Below are 18,962 nucleotides of genomic sequence, written 5' to 3' on the forward strand. Positions count from 1 at the left end.
TGGACGGGCACTAGAAACACTTCGTTCCACCTGCTTCTTGGGACCAAGGCCAGGAAAATGGGTGGATGTCTTTTTCCATGAAAGAATGGAGGTCATGGGTACCCAGCCAAGGTTAGAGGAAGAATCCAAGACGGGGAGCCCCAGGGTGGGCAACAAGCCTGGGGGGAAAAACACCGAGTCTGAGGAGGCTCTTCATTCAACCTTCTGTTTGGAGGCTTTACCACATTTCAAGATTTGTCCTTAAAAACACAGCCACAGCCTAATATGTGTCTCTAGGAGAAAAAAAAATCGATCACAGGCTACTTACTTCTTGATAGAGAAAGGTATTTCAGGAAAAACAGTTTAACATCTCTCTAATTCTTGGGTATCAATGATTAAGACAGGAATGTCCTTCCAGACAAGGCCCCCTGTCTCTGGGCCACTGAAGTCCTGTCAGGAACCTGAGGGCAGCAGCCCAGGAGCTGGGGACTCAAAGAGTTAACCTAGTTTCTAGAGCTCTGGCTTAGAGCCAACAGCAGCCACATGGGTGAAGCCAGCTCATTAAATTTATTTGGCATTTAATAAGCACCCACTGAACACTCAGCCACCTTTTGCACCTGGGGGCCTTTCCTCCTCTTCCCATAGGCCCTCATTTACTCCTGTTCAGGTACCTCCAGGAGAGGCAGCCAAATGCCCAGTCTGTCTCCCTCCTACAGGTATACCTGACCTTCACCCTGGTGTCCAAGGTGATTCCCAGCACACTGGACGCTGTGGTCTGCACAGTTGGGAAATCCCTCCCACCCAGAGTTAAGCAAGATGGAGCTAGAGGAAATCTTGGAGCCAGATGTGCTTCTGGGATGAATCAAGTCCAGTATCTTACCTAAAGCAGAACTCCGCTCTACAGCATCTTTTACTGAGATCTGTGTCTGCGAGAGCAGAGAGTTCACCCCTTCTCCACAAAGCAGCCTGTCTCTGCAAGGACAGTTCCAGTTTGGGGGGCTGTTCTTACACTGAATCAAATCTGGCCTACTTGGATCTCTCACTGATGGTTCCGTTTATCTTCACAAAGCACAACAGTGTCACCTTTCCTTTGCCATGATGGTGTCATGCTTGGTGATGACCCCCAGGTCCCTCCCTGGATGTGACAGTTGGGCCATAAAGAAGGCTGAACATCAAAGAATTGATGCTTTTGAACTGTGGTGCTGGAGAAGACTCTTGAGAGTCCCCTGGACAGTGAGGAGATCAAACCAGTCAATCTTAAAGGAAATTAACCCTGAATATTCATTGGAAGGACTGATGCTGATGCTGAAGCCCCAATACTTTGACTACCCGATGCGGAGAGCCGACTTATTGGAAAAGATCCTGACACTAGGAAAGATTGAGGGCAAGAGGAGAAGAGGGTGACAGAGGATGAGATGGTTGGATGGCATCACTGTCTCAATGGACATGAGTTTGAGCAAACTCCAGGAGACAGTGAAGGACAGGGAAGTCTGGCGTGCTATAGTCCATGGGGTCACAAAGAGCTGGATATGACTGAGCAGCAGGAAAAAAAAAAAAAAAAAACAACTGCCTGCATTTCCCCAGCACCAAATCAGTTGGTGTCTCTACGGTCGCGACTTGGCACCCTCCATGGGCCGGCTACTTTGTTAACAATATCCTTCTTGACATGGGGTCCCCAGAACCAAGAACATCCCTTTAGATGTTTCTCACCAGTGCAGAGGACAGCACGTCCATATGTATTACCTCCTCTGATCCAAACTTTAATCTTGACCACAGAGTCAGATAGACTTGAGTTTAAAACTTTATGTTGCAAATCAGTAACTCCAAGACTCTGGACAGGCTTCTGGATTTTTCTGAGGCTGTTTCCTCACATGTGAAATCTACTTCATGGAATGGTTATGAGGATTAAATTAGTTACTGTGCTTAATACAGTCAGTGCTCAAGGTGGAGGCTTTTGGCAGTATTTTCCTGCTTTAGTGGCAGTGCTCAGCCTTTTTTTTACTAGTTTTTTATCACTCCTACTAAGCATGTGATCAAGTAAATACCCAAACTTTCTCATACAAACAGATAGCAAGTCAGGTCTCCTCCTTTTCTTACTGCTTTATTTTTGTTTTAACCAACACTAGCTTCTAGATTTATCCCTCTAACATTTTGTCTTGCAGATTTCAAATTAGCATTCAGAGCTGTTGGATAGTTCTGAATTTTGATTCTATCTTTTGTGGTGTTACTTATACCTCCCAACTGTTACCTACAAACTTGATAAGCATCCCTAGGTGTGCACCTGACTATGATTAAAAAAAAAAAAAAACAATCAAACAAGCAAGAGATCGAATTGGACAAGGACTAAGATAAAACTGATGACTCCCTCCCTGGCTGACAGACTCACTAACCTACTTTCTTTCTGTATGAAGACCAGCTCTGTACCCACTTCACCATGCTTCTTCCCCTTAGGAGACCATCAAATATTTTGCCAAAATATGCAATGTCTGCAAATGTACAGCCCTAGTAAATGAGATGAGGGCCCCACGGTGGTGGTTTACTCACTAAGTTGTGCTGACCCTTGTGACCCCATGGACTGTAACCTGCCAGGGATTCTCTGTCCATGGTATTTTCCATGCAAGAACAGGAGAAGTTGGAATGAGTTGCCATTTCCTTCTCCAGGGGATCTTCCCGACCCAGGAATCGAACCTGGGTCTCCTACATTGCAGGCAGATTTTTTACGCACTGAGGTATGAGGGAAGCCTATATAACTTTTCTTAATAATAACTTTTAAAATAATCCTGTATTTAATCCTTAATAATCCCCAATAATCACTGAACTTAGTTTTAAATGCCCTGAAGGCATCTGCTTCCCAGTTTCTCGGGTGTTTGGCAGGGATTGAGCCCACACTTATGTTCTGAGGTCCCTATGTTCAGTCCTCCTGTCCTGTGTGGAAATTAATGTGTGCCAGTCTTTTATTTGGGATACATATCTCATTTGTTTTCAAAATTTCTCAAAGTTTAATAAAAATAACTCTGTGATGATAACTGCAGTTGCCTGTTAACACGGAGATGATTCTGTTAGTGCTTCTTTTTGAAAACCCTTGACCCCTTCCCAAGTCCTCACCTTCTCTCCCCACTTCTGCTCACTCCATCCATCTTAGAATGCAGTGCAGTGTTAACTACCATCCAGTGTGTAGTTATCCAAGCCTTATAAATACCTGGTAACATTTCCCAAATGTAGCATCAACTGGAACTTTTCTAAAGATAGATTCCCAAGCCCACCTGGATCATCCCATCCAGCCAGTTTTTAGTCAGCCAGCACCTTCTGTGGACTGTCCCATGGAAACCATAAGAACTTACCATCTGTCTGCCTCTTTCTAGACATGGGAAACCCGCACTTACCCACTCACCCTTGAACATGAACCACAGGCTCCCAGGCTCTTCAGCCCAGCATCTGGTACCATATCCACGCACTTTCTCTTCCCTTCCTGCCTTCCCTCTAGTCACTCTCACCCAGTCAAATCCTCCTTTACAAGCCCATTCTTGGTGCTGCAGGCTCAGACCCTGCCCTGGAAAGCACTTGGTATTCTCAAATTGCTAAGATCTGTTGCATCTCCACAGTCTAGAGAAGCCATTACATTTGCCAATATTTCTATTATGTCTCCTTCAGCCTTTGCATCAGCTTGAAGGGCAGGTCTGGGAGGACAGATGCCAGCAGACTCTGTTTGAAGCCCTGTGCCCTGCCTACAGGGAAGACAGGCAGGGGCCTTCTTGGGTACTGATGAGTGAGGCTGGGGAGCTGCTGCAGGTTTCTTTTCCCTTCCAGGGCAGGAAGCGCTGAGATGTCCGGGTTAGCATCCACATCCCCACAGTGAGGTGCATGCATATAGGTAGCCCAGGAATGGTGTGTGCACACTTTCAGATCAAGTGCATCCGCCTTTCTGCCTCCTGCAGTGGGACCCAGAGGAGGAGTCAACAAACCACCATCTAGGACTCCTGAGAGTGGTCCTCATGTTTTGACTTGCTCCTGACCTCCAGCCACCTTGAGCCTCTGCAATATGGAGAGATGACGGGCTCTGAAGCCAGGTTTAGAGAACGCAAGGTCTGTCTCTGCCACCCATGAGCTGCGAGACCTGGCAAAGTCATGGAACCTCCCTAGATTAATGCCTGCCACCTAGAGTGGTGGTCAGGGTTGGAGGAGTTGAAATGAGCTACCAGAATAAAGTTCCCCCTGCATGGCACTGGGTAAGCTTTCCATAACTAATTATTCCTACCCTCCCCCATCTCGGGCCAGGTCTGTCCTCCATCAGAGCCTTGAGTTTCCTCTTCTGCTATGTGTGTGCTGTGTCTTCCCCAGCTCCACATCCCTTTGGCTGGTTCTCCAACAGTAATAGCGTTAGTCAGAGTGACGGATGTCCATGGGAGAAAATGCACTGATGCAATTCAGTGCGTGAGGCTATGAGTTCAGAGAACCTGAGTGCGGGAGAGAAGCCAGGTTTCAGGGACTGGGTAAAAAGAAAGGGGTTATTAATAGAAAGAAAGAGCATTTATAAAAGGAGAACAGATTTTAAAAGAAGACAGACTTCTAAGGCAGCAGAGGGACTGAACTCTGGTGCAGGAAGAACTCTGTGTGCCCAAGTCCTAGGGATGAAGACTGCACAGCTTGTCAACTCTGTGTCCTCAGCCATCCTCGGTGGTTTCTGCTACTGAGGACTGGGCGTTGGGTCTTCTGCGGACCCTGAGAACCAGGGAGGCTTGATTCTCGTGGCCTTAGAGGTGAGAATTCCCCAGAAGGAGGCTGTGAGCACTTTGGAAGTCTATCTGTGCATGTGGGTGACACGTGGCAGCCCAGGGAAGCCAGCCTCTCCAGAGAAGAAAGTCAGGTCTGAGGCTGAAGAGGCCAAAAAGGCAGCAAGATGCACCCCCGCTTGATGCCTGGGAACTCTCTGTACCCCCAGTGAAGAGTATAAGATTTAACTTGCGTGCCTTTAAAAGGAGGGGCTCCCTCCTAGGGTATCCCATTCTCACTTTGGGCGTCTTTAATTTTCAAAATGGCATTCCTCCTTTTGAACCCAATTTTGTGTCCTCTGCTTTCAGGTGGACATGGCCATCTTTAAATGTTTCTTTCATCCAAAGAGTTCAAAGGATGCCAAATCTGAAACTGATGCATAGTGGCTCTCAAAGTGGCCAGGCATCAGCCCAGAGCAGGGAGGCGGGGTGATGTCAGAACCCCAGGAGGCAGAGGCAGGGAGGTGAGGTGGTGGAGACAGCCCACCAGGTAATCCTGATGCACCCTGGAGGGGACACCTCCATCACAGACAAATCAAAGTCTCTGTCCTTAGGAAGCTAAAGACCTGCCTGGAAGGGAAATGCGTCAGTTTATGTTAAGTAAAAGTATCTGAAGATTTTGCTTTGAGGTGCAAAATCAGAATGTAAGGAAAGGAGAGAGAACGCATTAGGATTTCCCTCTAAAACCAGTGACGTCTGGTTAAAATGGAGGCCCAGGTGGCCTGCTGGGGGGAAGAAAGAGGGATAGATGGACCTGGAGTGTTGCAGGAGCTGTGCCTGTAGCCTTAGAAGGGGGCTGATCTCCCAGTCTCCCTCCTCTGACCCCAGTTTGTGTTGCTGAACATGGCTGTGAGCTGGACCACCCTGAGAGAGCCTTGGGGTCTCAGCCGGTGCCCAGGCCACAGCCCCATCCCCACCATGACTTACAACAGCAGCCCAGGTGCCAGGGGCTTAGTCCTTTACAGACCCTTGGTAGGTTCTTGGTCTTGGAGTGAAAATCCTGGGGAACAAAGCCATATCTACAGAGCAACCTCCGCATCGCCCCAGCCAGCACCAGCCTTGCCCTCACTCAAACACGAACTCCTCCGTGGCAAACCTGCTATGTGAGCACCCCGGCATCACTCTCTTGCCTGGAGTCACCTCGAGTGAGAACTTTCGCCTCGGACGCCATTTCTACTCCCAGAACCACCCAGAGAAGGCCTGCTTATGGTGTGTGTAGACACAGCCTGTTTTCCATGCTCTCCACCCAGGGGGCAGGGAAAGGGGGCTGGTACAGCCGCAGCAGCACTGAGGTAAGATGCAGCTCATGGAGGAAGCCGGAGACAGAGAGAGCAGAGCACGCAGCGCCGGGGCAGGGTTCTGAGTGTGTCCATGGAATCTGAAAGGAGTTATTTAGAAACAGCATGTCTGCTATAAGGATTTAAGCATTCTGCTTCCTGGAGGCAGGAAATAACCCAGCTGACCAGTGGGGACCTCTGCAGACCCTGCAGTGTTGTTATGACATACATCAAAGAAGAATTCCGACACAGGACTTAACATCACAAGTTGGTAAAGGGAAATTTCAGTTATAAAAATATTATATGTAGGTTTTGAAAAAAGAGAGTAGATAATGAGTGAAAAACTTTTAAAGGCACTGCTTAAAAGAGAACACTTGGGAGATATCCCAACACTTTGGCCTCTTGGGCTCTGCTATCTTTTTAATTCCCTCCGTTCAAGTTCTCTGGCTTATCTGTGAATTTGGTTAACACATTCCCCAGCCGCCCCATTGGATAAGATAAGGCAGAAGATGTTAATAGAGAACCCTCCATCTTTTTCCACTGAGTCTGATTTCAGGATTCATTGACTTGCTAAACCCAATCTCCCTGCATTCCGTGTCCTCTATGGGCTTATCAATGAGGAAGATAATCTACCTGCCAGGCATTCAATAAGTGCCCATGATGGGTGGACACAGATGGGGTGGACAGCCTTGGTCCCTGAGGACCCAGCCTCTGGGCACTGGTGGCTGGGAGGGGGCTCTCAGTGGGGATGGGCCAGTCTGCCTACAAGGAGCCCCCAAGCACTTGCCTCTTGACTCCGGAGCTTAGGCGGTGGGTGGCTCAGGCTTTCTACTCACCTCGGCCCGTGCTGTAATGCTGGAGCTTATCACTGTACACAGCTTCTTTGCTGTAAGCACGTTTCCTGTGGACACAAGGGAGAGGAGCTCTCTTAGCCAGGGTATATCCACACCATTCTGCTCCCAGGACCTCCACCCAGGCCCCCTGTTCTGATGGGGGCTCACCCGGGCTTCTCCTGGGGTTGGGAACTGCAGCTGTCCCTTAAGCGGAACTCCTGTTGTGGCCAGCATTCTAGCTTGACCATCTCCGTGGACAGTGGGCTCCGCTTTCAAGCCAAGGTCTTTCAGAGGTCAGGCAGGGCCAGGGTCTCTACAGAGCTTGGTGAGAGGCCCTGGAGGGTGACTGCTAGCACTCTGGCTGCCCTGTGGAACTTCTCGGGAGGGGCCAGCTGAATCTAGGCTAACCACCCAAGGCAGCAGCAGCAGCAGTATTAAAAATTCACGAGGACTTCCTACCTCCTGTAGGACCCGCTCTCGCAGAGCTCCTCTTTCCCTCCTTAGCTCCCTGCTGCCCACCTGCACCCTGTGCCCAGGCCCCAGCTCTGTAGCCAGAGAATGGGTTGAGGCACAGGGTGGGATGTTCCAGAGGGTCAAATGCAATTTTGTAACTGTCACTCCAGAAAGATCATCGTGTGTAGGGGGGTTAAATGAGTGGGTGAAAATGAGGTTGGGGGACAAATGCTCAGAGCCTTGCTCAGCCCCTCCAGAGGATTTATCCCCAGCACAGAGAAAATAAATGATCTGGAAAGTTCTAGGCTGCCCATGGACAGAGAAAGGGTGATGACTGGTGAGCCTGACGGTGTGTCCCTGAACGGTCAGGTCCTGTTCGGTCCACATGACCAGGGAGGGTGCATGAGCCAGCCTTCCTGGGTCTGGGGAGAGCGGGCAGGAGCGGGGCCAGGGGGCCTACCTGCTGCAGACGATGGAGACGGCCACCAGGGACACCACAAACACCACCCCAGCTGCTGCTGAGCCAGCGATCAGGGGCAGCTGCTCCCGCAGCTCAGACTTGTAATCATCTAGCAGAGAGAGAGGTATTAGAAGCTTCCTGTCTGCCCTCTGCATGGGGCTGCTTGCTACTCAGGGATGCCACCAAGGACATCAGAGTGATAGATAGAGTTTCTATATTTCAGAGCTGTAAGCCTGACCCAAACCAAGAGTAATCTTTAAGTAAAACACACTCACAAAAACAACCCCAAACAAATAATGTCAATAATAAAAGCAAGATAACAGTGACAGAGGACCTCACAACTAAGAGCTGATGACATTAGCCCCAGGGCAAAGGTAACTGTCTCCCTGCACTCATTCAGAATGCCTCTCAAAGGTCTGTCAGCCATGCCAAGGATACATCTAACAGGGGATATGGAAACCACTGATGAAGTACCTTCTAAGACACAAAGTTGCTGAGATGAAGCCAGTCAACAGATTCACTGAGCAGAGGCTTAAGAGCATCTGCAGCCACCCAGTACCACATCCAGTGTTGCAGAGAATGAAGACACGTCGAGAAATAGCCTAGAACTCTCAAGCTCACACTCAAGAAGAATAGGGTCTTGGCTTCCGCCAGTGTTAGAAACACATGGGAGAGTGGCTGCCTGTGGGTCACAGAGGTGGACAGAGCTCTCTCAAACCCTGGCTTTACCATGGGTAAGCTTAGTGATCTTAGACACAGCATCTAGTCCTTGACTCTCGGATTCTTTATCTGTTAAAATAAATTTTTAAATTAAATCATGTGACACATATTTCAGTGTCTGATGTATCACAGATGCCCCAAATACAAATTCTCTTCTCCTTAATCCATACAAACCACTCCGCCCAGGGGCCTATTGTTATTATTGTGGTTCTTCTCTCACTTGGTGTCAAGGAGCCATCACAGAATTTCGGGGCTGAGGCAGATGGGGGTCAAGCTATTTATGTCCTATTACAATTGGGGTTGCCAGATACAGTGAATAAAAATATGGAATGATCAGTTACATGTGAATTTCACATAAACAACAAATAAGGTTTTAATCTAACCCAAATATTGCATGGGAGATACTTAGACAAACATTATTTGTTATTTACCTGAAATTCACATGTAACTGTATTTTATCTGCACTCCCTTCCCCCACTGCCGGCCATCATTCTGAGGTTCCCTGCTCTGCAGGTTTCTGCTCTGCAGAATCGCTCAAGCCCAACGGTTAGACCCTTTTCCAGGCCCCTCCTCAGATCTAATGAATCGGAACCTCTGAGTGAAAGGCAGGGTACCTGTGTGTTTACCAAGCACTCAGCATGGCTTTTATGCACCCTAACATTTGGGAACCATGGTTCAACTTTGTGGCTACAGGATGAGACTTGCAGAGACAAGGATATTGTTCTAGAAGCCTCCCACTCTCTAGAAATCCATTTTAAAGAGTGAAGGTAGAGTTTTGGTTTCCCTCTGCTGCGAACTTTTTATAACATGTGTTTTTAAAAGAGTTAATTTTGCAAAAATAAAATAAACAAAAGGAACCACAGGGAGGAGTCCATGTAAATTAAAAAGTTCCTAAGCCATGTGACCTTTAGCCCTTCAAATTGATTTCTAGATGCTTCCAGAACCAGTATCCTTAGGTTTAGAAGTCTCCTTTACCCACAGTGTGGAAGGATGGTTCTCAAACACTGGGGCATAGTAATCACCCAGAATGCTTGGCAAACATGTAGATACTCGGCAAACATATAGATACAGAGTATATACTATACCTACATATACTGTATATACTGATTTAAACTGCTGTATAAATCAGTTTTTAAAAAATTAGGCAGCCAAGTCAAAGGTTAGCAGGTTGTAGCTAAGTACAGCCCAGAACTACAGCAGCTCTGTCCTTGTGGAGGTCACCAGTCCAAAGCATGGCCACTGACCCTGGGTGGGATCCCACAGGTCCTCCTCGACCCAATGACCCTATCGCTAACAAACTTCAGACTCACCTTTGTGCTGCAGGGAGGCCTGAAGCGTCAGTGAACATAATTATTACTGATGTGTGAACCTCAGTCATTAAGACAAATACTCTCCAATTTGGCCACTTACCAGAACTCTCTTACATCCAGCTCCTCTTGGGTTTACAAAACTTAACTGCCAAAGGTAAAAGGAATAGCCTTCTTGGGAGAAATTTGTTACTTCTTGATTTGTCTAGCAGAATTGCCAAGAGACCAGTGCTCACAGCTTTTTGAATTTTGGGCTTTTAATCCTGTGTACCTCTTGATGCCAAAGTGCCCATAAATCTAGATGTGAAGTAAGGTACAAAGAGGGTAACAGAGTCCTTAAGGAACTGAAGATGGACTGCGTTCTTTTCACACCAGCAGCATCATTAATCTGGATAAACTGGCTCACCTTTCTATCCTAACTCACCATCCTCAAAATATGAGTCCAAACTCACCTAAAATAAACTCAGAACTGACTGCAAACTCTACTCCTACAGAGGCCAGACAGCTCACATTGAAGCATCCAGGTACAGACCACTGGGAAGTGATAAGCCCTGCGTGGGGCAGCAAGCCTCTGTCTCAAGACAAAGTCCTCACACTAAGATGCTCACCAGCATTGCCTTCTCTTACAATTTTTCAAAATAAAACGGGTATTACAATTTTTATATGAAATCACTTGATTTTTAAATCTTTCCAATGACTTTACAGAGATTGTTGGCCTAAAATAAAATGTTTTCCAAGGGCAGAGTATTTTCTATATAATTTAAGTAATAAAGGAAAAAATTAAAGCCTTTCTATTTGAGAGGCTGAGAATAGATTGACACTTGGGAGCTACCAGGAAATAGCTCATCAATGAATATAGATGGGTAGTAGATAAATGAGTACATACACTATGGAAAGTAGCTAACGAAATAGACACCCATGCACAAGTCTGAGGTTACAGGGAAACAGAATTTTCATAACAACTAAAGGGGGTGATCTCAGAGGAGTAGCAGAGACTGTGGCAACAGGGAACTAATAAAGCCCAAAGGTGGAAGTATTTTCAGGGACAAGATCGTCTAGCCTTGGAGACAGCTTGGAAAGCAGTGGCTGTTCTCTCTGGAGACACCTCAGCTGGACCTCCTGGGGGTCACATGTGAAGCTGTTTTAAATACTCTGAGGCGTGTGGGACAGCCACTCCCCAGTGCGTCCCTCTGTTTTCTTCCAGGAGCCCTTGACTCATGCAGTGAGGCTGTGCACTCAGCTCCCAGCCCCGAGAGCAGAGGAGTGAAGTGGGAGTGAGGTTGAAACAACACAGAATCCCAGAAGAGCATGTCCTTTCATTTTGCGTTGGGCTCACTGCTCTGCAGACGCAGGCATGCATGCGGGAGGCTCTGCGCGTGCGCGGTACAGAGACCTGCGAAGAAAACCCACTAGATGTCGAAAACCCGGCCAGGCTTCAGACAGATGCTCTGCCTAGTGAATGCGGGTCCTCCTGGGGGCAAATGAGGCAATTCCACTGGAATCCAGTTAGCAGCTGGCATTTCGGCTGTGACCACTGCCTCCTGGGGGCTTCTTCTCCCTCTTCTGCCTGCCCTGATCCCAGGTCACCTGCCTGCCCCTTACCGTCCGTCAAGGTCTGGAAGCACATCTTGCCGCTGAACTTTCCATAGCCGGCCACGGTGCGGGCGCGCACCTGTACCACGTACACCATGCCGGGCCGCAGGCCGTCAATCCGCGCGGTGTTGGTCTGGCTCCTGGCCATGGAGGAGTTGAACTCATTGTGTTCCTGCAGGAGAGCAAGGGAAATGGGTTGGCAGCCTGCTCCTGAGCACGTGGGCCCCTCGGTTCTGGGTCCTTCAGATCTGCTAAAAGGTGTCCAGAGCCCCAGGCCATCCCTCGAAACCCCACAGACTGGGCTGGACCTAAAGAATAATAAACGCACTCTGGACTGTGGGGTGGTGATGGTCTTTAGAGAGGTCTGAGGAAATGGCTGAGCTCTCAGGGCCTGGCAAGGACAGTTGTTTTCTACTCCTTCCCCTCCAGGGATGAGAGACAGAATTACAAAGCACTTGCAGCTTTGCACACCCCCTCTCATCCCTGACCTCAGCAGAAGCAAACGGCCACATCTGCACCTGCCTGCCTCTCTTTGCGTTGCTTCTGCCGAGCCCTGGTCTTTCCTCTCCTGGTCACTCCTCACAATGGCTGTTCTAGATCACACCTTAAGAGACCTCAAGTCCGTAGACAAATGACTTTGTGTTCGCTCTGCTAAAAAGCTTGAGACCGAGCTAAAAACTTGAAGCTGGACTACCTCCCACACCTGCTTCTGCTTTCATCTTGGCATGTGTCTGTCTGGGTGCCCACTGTCCGAGTTCCTCCCCATCAGCATCTAGGGAGGGCATGCCCCTTCTCCCTGGAGAACATGGCCTCTGCCCTCACCCCTCCCACTGTTTAGGGGGTCAGTCCCACTCTCTGTGCGCTATTCTCTTCAGCACCCTCTGCCTGGCCCTCTACAGTCCCTGTCACCTGCACATGGGTATCCTCTGGTGCTCACAGACCTGCTGTGTCTTTCTTCCTTCTGACTCTCCCACCCATCATGAGTGCCTCGCTGTGTCCTTGCTTGTGCTCTCTTCGCTGCTGATCTTGTGTAACATATGGTTTGGCCTGAACTTTTGTAGCTTCCGATCTTTTCTGCCACTCTCTTCCTACCCAATCCAAGGTTCTTTTGTAAAAAAGATCTCTGACTCCCTAAAGCTATTATCAGATAGACAAAACTCCTAACTCTCAGTCCAGAGGCCTTTCACAATGAAGTCAACTCCAATCTCTCACATCCCCCTGAGCCACCACCTTGCTGCTTCTCTGGGTACCATAGCCCTGGCCTCCAGACCTTTGCTTAGGTTGTTTTCCCAATCTGAAATGCCTCTCTCCAGGGGCTCCTCTGCATTTTCCGGTTTCCTTAAGCCTACACCCCTCAAGATCTCCTCTTCCAGGAAAGTGCCCCTCACTGTTCCAGCCCAAGGACTCTCTCCACTGCTGCCCATCATCTTTCTACCTCGCCCGCATGCACCAGCTCATCTCTAATCATTTCCATGTGATCATCATGGAGATGGCAGCTGTTCAGAGTCTAGGTCTGCCCCTAGTTTGCACTGTGAGTCTTAGAACAAAATGAAGATCTTAGGTCACCAGGAAGGAAGCCCCCAAGTCCCACGTGAAGATCTAGGGCACTGTGACGAGTTCCACGCATAGCAGTTCAAGAGGCAGGGTGGTAAATGAGGGGAAAGTTTTTGACCAGTGTGGTCTGTGAGCCACATCCTTAGTCAAAGGACAGAAGAAATGTTGGGAGTTGAACCGGGACAAAAGAATACAGTACAGCGATAAGAAATTACCATCATCTTAAAATATGTAGACGTCTACTGTGCAAGGGCAGAGATGACCTGATATGCGATCATTCATTCATTTGGCCAGATGGTCACCATGACAACACATTACCATGTGGTGCCTGCTACCAAGGGCTGCAGGTATCAAGCCATGGTCCCTGCCTTTGGGTACACAACATCTTGTGGGGTGGGGCTGAAAGCTGCAGTGCTGAGTGAGTGATGGCACAGAGGGCAGCTCACGGGGTTATGAGGGTGCAGTAGAGGGCCGCCCGAGCCCAGACTGATAAGGTGGTTGGGAGGGACTCAGAGAAAGGGTGGCATGAGTGAGTCCTGAAAGATGAAAGAAATTAGCCCCATGGATGAGTGAGGAGAGTAAGAACTGAACAGACTATCCTTTGAGAACAGAATAAAATATGCAAAGGTGGGGCTGAAAGGAGATTAGGCACCTGCAAGTAACTGGGAATCTCTGGAGGATAAGTGGCATGGGGTTGGTGATGAGTGACTTACATCATTTAGCCATACATCATTTGATCTATTTAAAAAGCATGTCAATGCATGGCAAAACCAATACAGTATTGTAAAGTAAAATAAAGTAAAAATAAAAATTAACATAAATAAATAAATAAATAAAATAATAAAAAGCAGGTGGATTCCTAACCCCACTCCACCTTCAATAAGGAATTCAGCAAAAAAGAAGGCTGTCCACTCTAGAAGGGATGCCATCTAAAACTTTCATCATTACTATCTTGACACACTGAAAACACGGTCTGAAACTATGAAAACATGGTCCTTGCAAATTAGGACAAAATCCCATTGCTCCAAAATCTAGGCAGCTGCCTGAATTCTCTGATGTTATTGTATGGGATGCAAGCGTGCACTGCTTGAAATATGTGAAACATCTCCTGGGCAGCTCTTTTCCTGAAAAATGTGTGCTGGTGTATTGGCATTTGGATGGCGAGAACCCATAATCACGTTATTGTCCACACATCCTTCAAGAAGTTCAGTGATTAAAATGAGTATCAGTCCTTGTTCTCTCAAAACCGTTCATCAACCTCAGGCAGATAAGAGTGAAGAGCAGAGTTGCTTTTCCTTTTCTTCTTCTTTCTTTGGTTGCTTATGATTTTGGAAGTGTGAGGGGGACAGATGCTGCAGCTGTTGAGGGCAGAGACCACATCTTGTTTCTCCATCCCTAACATGTAGCAGGGGGCTCGCCTTGCCTGGGTGCCCAACACCTCAGTGCTAAATGAATAAATCAACAGTCCACTTTGGACCAGTAATTTGAACCCATGGATGGAGCATAAGATATTGCCAAGGTCTGAGTGGGTTCCTGTGAGAAAATGAAGGGTGGAAATAAATTTGAAGGGTAGAAATAGCTAAGGCCTAAAGCAGTCTGTCCTCACCTAGTTAATATGAGAGCAAGTCCAGGTCTAAATGCTTAATCATTAAGACAGCCAAGAGCAGCTGTAGACGTTATCCCTTGGTTTGCCTATAAGCACTGACGTCAGGAGTGAAAAGTGCTACAAGACAGTAAACAAGAGAGAATGATGAATGGAAGCATATTAAAATGGGGAAGAAGATGATCATGGGAGAAGCCCTGGGAGTGTCATCAGCTTGATGGCATCTGAGCTCTCTATTAATGAGCTATTGGAGGAGCCGAAAGCCTCATTGATTCCACTCACAGTACTGAAGGTGACAGGTGTCCCAAGCAAAACCAAGAGACTGATGCGGAGTGGCAGACCCAGACCTGGAAAACTACAGCCTATGACAAACTACCTGTTTTTGCAAATAAAGTTTTATTGGATCCCAGCCATGCCCATATTCTATTGTCATCTATCTACTGCCCATGGCTGTGCTATAAAGGCACAGTTGAGTAGTTGCAATAGAGACTATGGCCTGTAAGCCTAAAATATTCACTAGCTGGTCCTCACAGAAAAATGATGCTGATTCCCAGTTTAGAAGAAGTGGCAAGGGAAGGAGGAATGATGAGTTCTATTTCTTTGGATTGAATCCAGGACATCTACTGGGCTGAGTTCTGTTTGCATCTTCTAAAGACCAGGATTCCACACCCCTGTGGAACAGGCAGGCAAATGATTCTGGCTACAAGTATTTGGATTGAAAATTAAGATACACTCTCTTATTTCCAAGGCCACACTAATTTTGAGCAGCATCAACATTGCATCCAGTCTTTCATTGAGCTCAGAAATATACTGAAATACAATAAAAATATCTACAGTTCCAATTCTGTGGTTCCCTAGCTGTGGCCTGTGAGGTTAAGGGTAGATCATTTGACCTTTCTGTGACTTAGTTCTATCATCCATAAATTGGTTATACTCAACTTTCAAGTATCTTTCATTTCTTTTGAGGATCAGAACTAATGTATCTGTGAATATCTGGCATATAACTGGCACTCAATATGTGATGAATTATTGTCATTGTGATTATTATTTCAAAACACCCTCATAAGATAATGTCCTTTCTTTAGAAATTATAAATGGTCAAGGCAATGTAATGGATTTTATATTTGAGCACTTTATAAGCAAGTGAGAATTCTATCATAATATAATGAATGGTAACCAAGGCTTGGGCAAAGAATCTTCTCTTTCAGGAAAGCATTCTATCCTCTGGGACAATGGTCTGCCTCACTGAGGTATGGAAGCCCCCTCTGGCATTGAACTGCAGTGCATGTGTTCTGTTAATAATCAGCATAAACTATTGAGAAGTTGGGATGGGATCTATAATGGGAGAATAAGCCTCCTTCACAGCATCAGAAGTCGAAGTTAATTGCAGTTTGTTTAGTGGGGAGGCTTGCATAGACAGGGAAAGGCTGTGGAGGAGTTGGGCGTGGGTAGGGGAATGAGGAGCTGGGGGACAGAGGCCTGAGCCTCATGGTTTCAGTTCTGAGGCTTTCACCCCCTCCTTTGGTGACTGACCTTAGCACAGTGGGAGAGGAGAAGGGCAGGTGGTCTCCCATACATCCCACCCCTTCCCAGCACCACCACAGGCTACAGGGCAAAGAACCCAGGCTAGACTCCCTTTCTAGCTGTGTGATCTGAGTAAGTTGGCCTTGTTTTTTTGAACTTCTTTGTGTATTTGTTTCTTTACCCAAGACAATGTTATTAATATTTACCATACTGGGCTGTGAGGGGCAGAGATTGTTTAGAAAGTCTCTGGCACCCAACAGGGGCACACAAAGAAGAAATTATTATTTATTTGAGATGGGCTACAAGGCTCAAGTTCATGTGTGTATGAGGAGGGGACTGGGTGTGACCTTACTGGTGACTGACATCACACCATAGATGGCCAAGCATGATATTCTATTGAAGAAGGTCAACAGAACTAAGTCTAGGTCAATCTGAATTTGGTCCAGGTCAACTTTGGTGATGAAATGAGGTCATGAAATCGATAGGTCCAGATTGGTCAAAAAATTTTTTGGATTTGTCCAACATTCACTTCATTAAATGATAAAAAAAAAATCTAGCAAATAAACACTCTCAGTTCAAAGCTGAATGAAAATAATGGTGGCTTATGAATCCAGATCATGTGAATTACCCCCAGTTCCCTGAATTATCAGAATCAACTGTCTGTGAAATTCAGAATCCTCTAAATGAGTAAATAGCTGCCTAACTCTCACCTTGCTTGCAAATTCGGCTATAACAGCTGAAGGACGCACCTCCTTGCTGGCTAGATCGGTGATCTATCTGGCCTTCTGCTTTCAGGGAGGTAAACTGGTGAATTTTACAAATGTGAAAACTGACCTAAAGTAAGTGGTTCAGTAATGGGACCACAGCTGTGTGGTTGTCAGTTAAGAACAGCTCTGGAAATGAAGGCTCTCTTCCCAATGCAGTCATGCTCCATTTCAACAATGCCTCCATGTTGGAGTCTGCAGGTCTTCATCCTAGAACCTCTTCTTATCTCCACTGACCCACTGGACAGTCTCACCTGGGCTCAGGTCTTCTACACACTGACAACTTCCAAATGGTCATCTCTAGCCCAGTCCACTCCTCTGAACTCCAAATGTGCATATGTAGCTGCCTGTTGCACATCTCCACTTGGCTATCTCAGAGGCATTTTAGACACGAAGCTGAATGGTCCCCTTCCCTCAGCCCAGACGTGCTCCAGCCACGAGTGATCCCGTTCTCAGCCATCCTAGTGACTCAGGCCCAAACACTCCCAATTGAAAATCCAACCTGTTGGAAATCCTGTTGGCTTTGGCTTTGTCCCCCATCTTTGTCTTAGATTATTATAATCTAGCAGGTCTATTTTCAGTGGAAATGCTTGAATGATCCTTTTAAAATGTAAGTCAGATTCTGTTTCCCTTCTGCTCCAAACCTGCTATGGATCCCGATCTCATTTGTGGAAATGCTCAGGTTCTTACAGCCCAACGTGAGCACCTGCTCGGATTACCTCTCCCCGACTACTGTTTCCCAGTTGCTCATATCACTCCAGTCATGCTGGTCCCTTCCTGCTCCTTGAACCAGCATTCATTATCTGGCTGCAGGGCCTTTATGTAGGCTCTCTATCTCCCACATTGTCTGCTATACAACACCCTTTCCTCCTTCTGGTCTTTACTTAGAACTTAGCTTCTCCAAAAGCCCCACTTTTACCATTCTATTTATTTTTCCAACTACTCCTCCCCCAAACCTGACCATTCTGATCCCATTTACCCTGATCTACTTCCCCCACTTTACAATCCTCATTTTCTAACATACTGTATGATACCCTTGTTCATTATGTTCATTATTCATTTTATGTCTACTTGCATTAGAAAATAAGCTTCTTGAGGGCAGGAATCCTTGTTTGATCACTAGTATATCCTAGAATAGTACTTGCCAAATAGCAGGTACTCAAAAAACAAAAAAAACTTGCCAAACAAATATAAATGAATAAATGGTGTTTGCACAAATACTGTATTGGGTCAGTATATAAGAAATACTGTATTTTCCTGAGATGTTGCAAGTGTTACAGTTCACCGTGGTGGGAGGAAAAGCCCTGCTTCCCCCACAGATAGGCCAAGGGTCAATACCACAGGGCACCATTTCTCTTTTCTTGGCAGAACATGCCCTGTTGTAGTCCCCAGCAACAGCTACAAGAGAACAGTCAAAGAAGATAATGTACAAACTTCTATTTCTATTAATTTCTAGCTCTTGTTTCTTCATTTCCACTTAGATATTTTAAACCTTCATACATACGTCAGTACATACATGCACATGATTTATAAATAAAAGATCTTATATTGGAGGTACATGATCAAAAACTTTGAAAAACACTAATTTACAAAATCACGAAATCTTCAGAAAGTTCAGGGGACACTGGTGAGTTTGTAGCCCAGCAAACACACGTAGCAAGTTCGTGACTGGGAGAATGGAATTGGTCCTGCCCATCCATGACAGCCCAGTGAGTGGTCCAGACAGTGGGGTGGGGTGTTGGAAGGCTCTCTCCTGAGTTGGTGCAAAAAGCACCTGGGCGCCGGAGACCTTTGCTGGGGCAGAGCCAGGTTGTGCTCTCAGGGAGCCTCTGGCCTCTGTCACCAGATTCCTCCCCGCATCAGGGCTCCCTACAGCCTGTATCCCCTCAGCTGGCTACCACCCACACAACAGTGGCTGGCCCTGGATCTTGCAAGCCTGCAGGCGGGGCTGGCTTACCTTCTCATAGTACCGGATCTCATAGTCCAGGATGATGCCGTTGGGTTGCTCCGGCTGTGGCCATGACAATGTCATGCTCCTCATGGTGGCACTGACCTGGTGCATGATGGGAACCGTGGAAGGGGCTGCAGAAAGAGGAAGAGATAGGGCAGATGAAGAGACCCTTGAT

At 47.0% G+C, this 18,962-nt stretch overlaps 1 protein-coding gene across 1 annotated transcript in view; it reads right to left on the minus strand.

Annotated features, from left to right (window-relative positions):
- The window catches only part of EPHB1 (EPH receptor B1), a 454,292-nt gene that overhangs the window by 85,052 nt on the left and 350,278 nt on the right, over nt 1-18,962 (minus strand). The window contains exons 6-9 of the mRNA XM_069564777.1: nt 18,794-18,918; nt 11,401-11,563; nt 7,772-7,880; nt 6,862-6,926 (exon numbers count right to left, since the gene is read on the minus strand). Coding sequence (XP_069420878.1) covers nt 6,862-6,926; nt 7,772-7,880; nt 11,401-11,563; nt 18,794-18,918 — 462 coding nt within the window. The remainder of the gene's footprint in view (nt 1-6,861; nt 6,927-7,771; nt 7,881-11,400; nt 11,564-18,793; nt 18,919-18,962) is intronic.

This window comes from Ovis canadensis, chromosome 1 (genome assembly GCF_042477335.2).
Source record: "Ovis canadensis isolate MfBH-ARS-UI-01 breed Bighorn chromosome 1, ARS-UI_OviCan_v2, whole genome shotgun sequence".
NCBI lineage: Eukaryota > Metazoa > Chordata > Mammalia > Artiodactyla > Bovidae > Ovis > Ovis canadensis.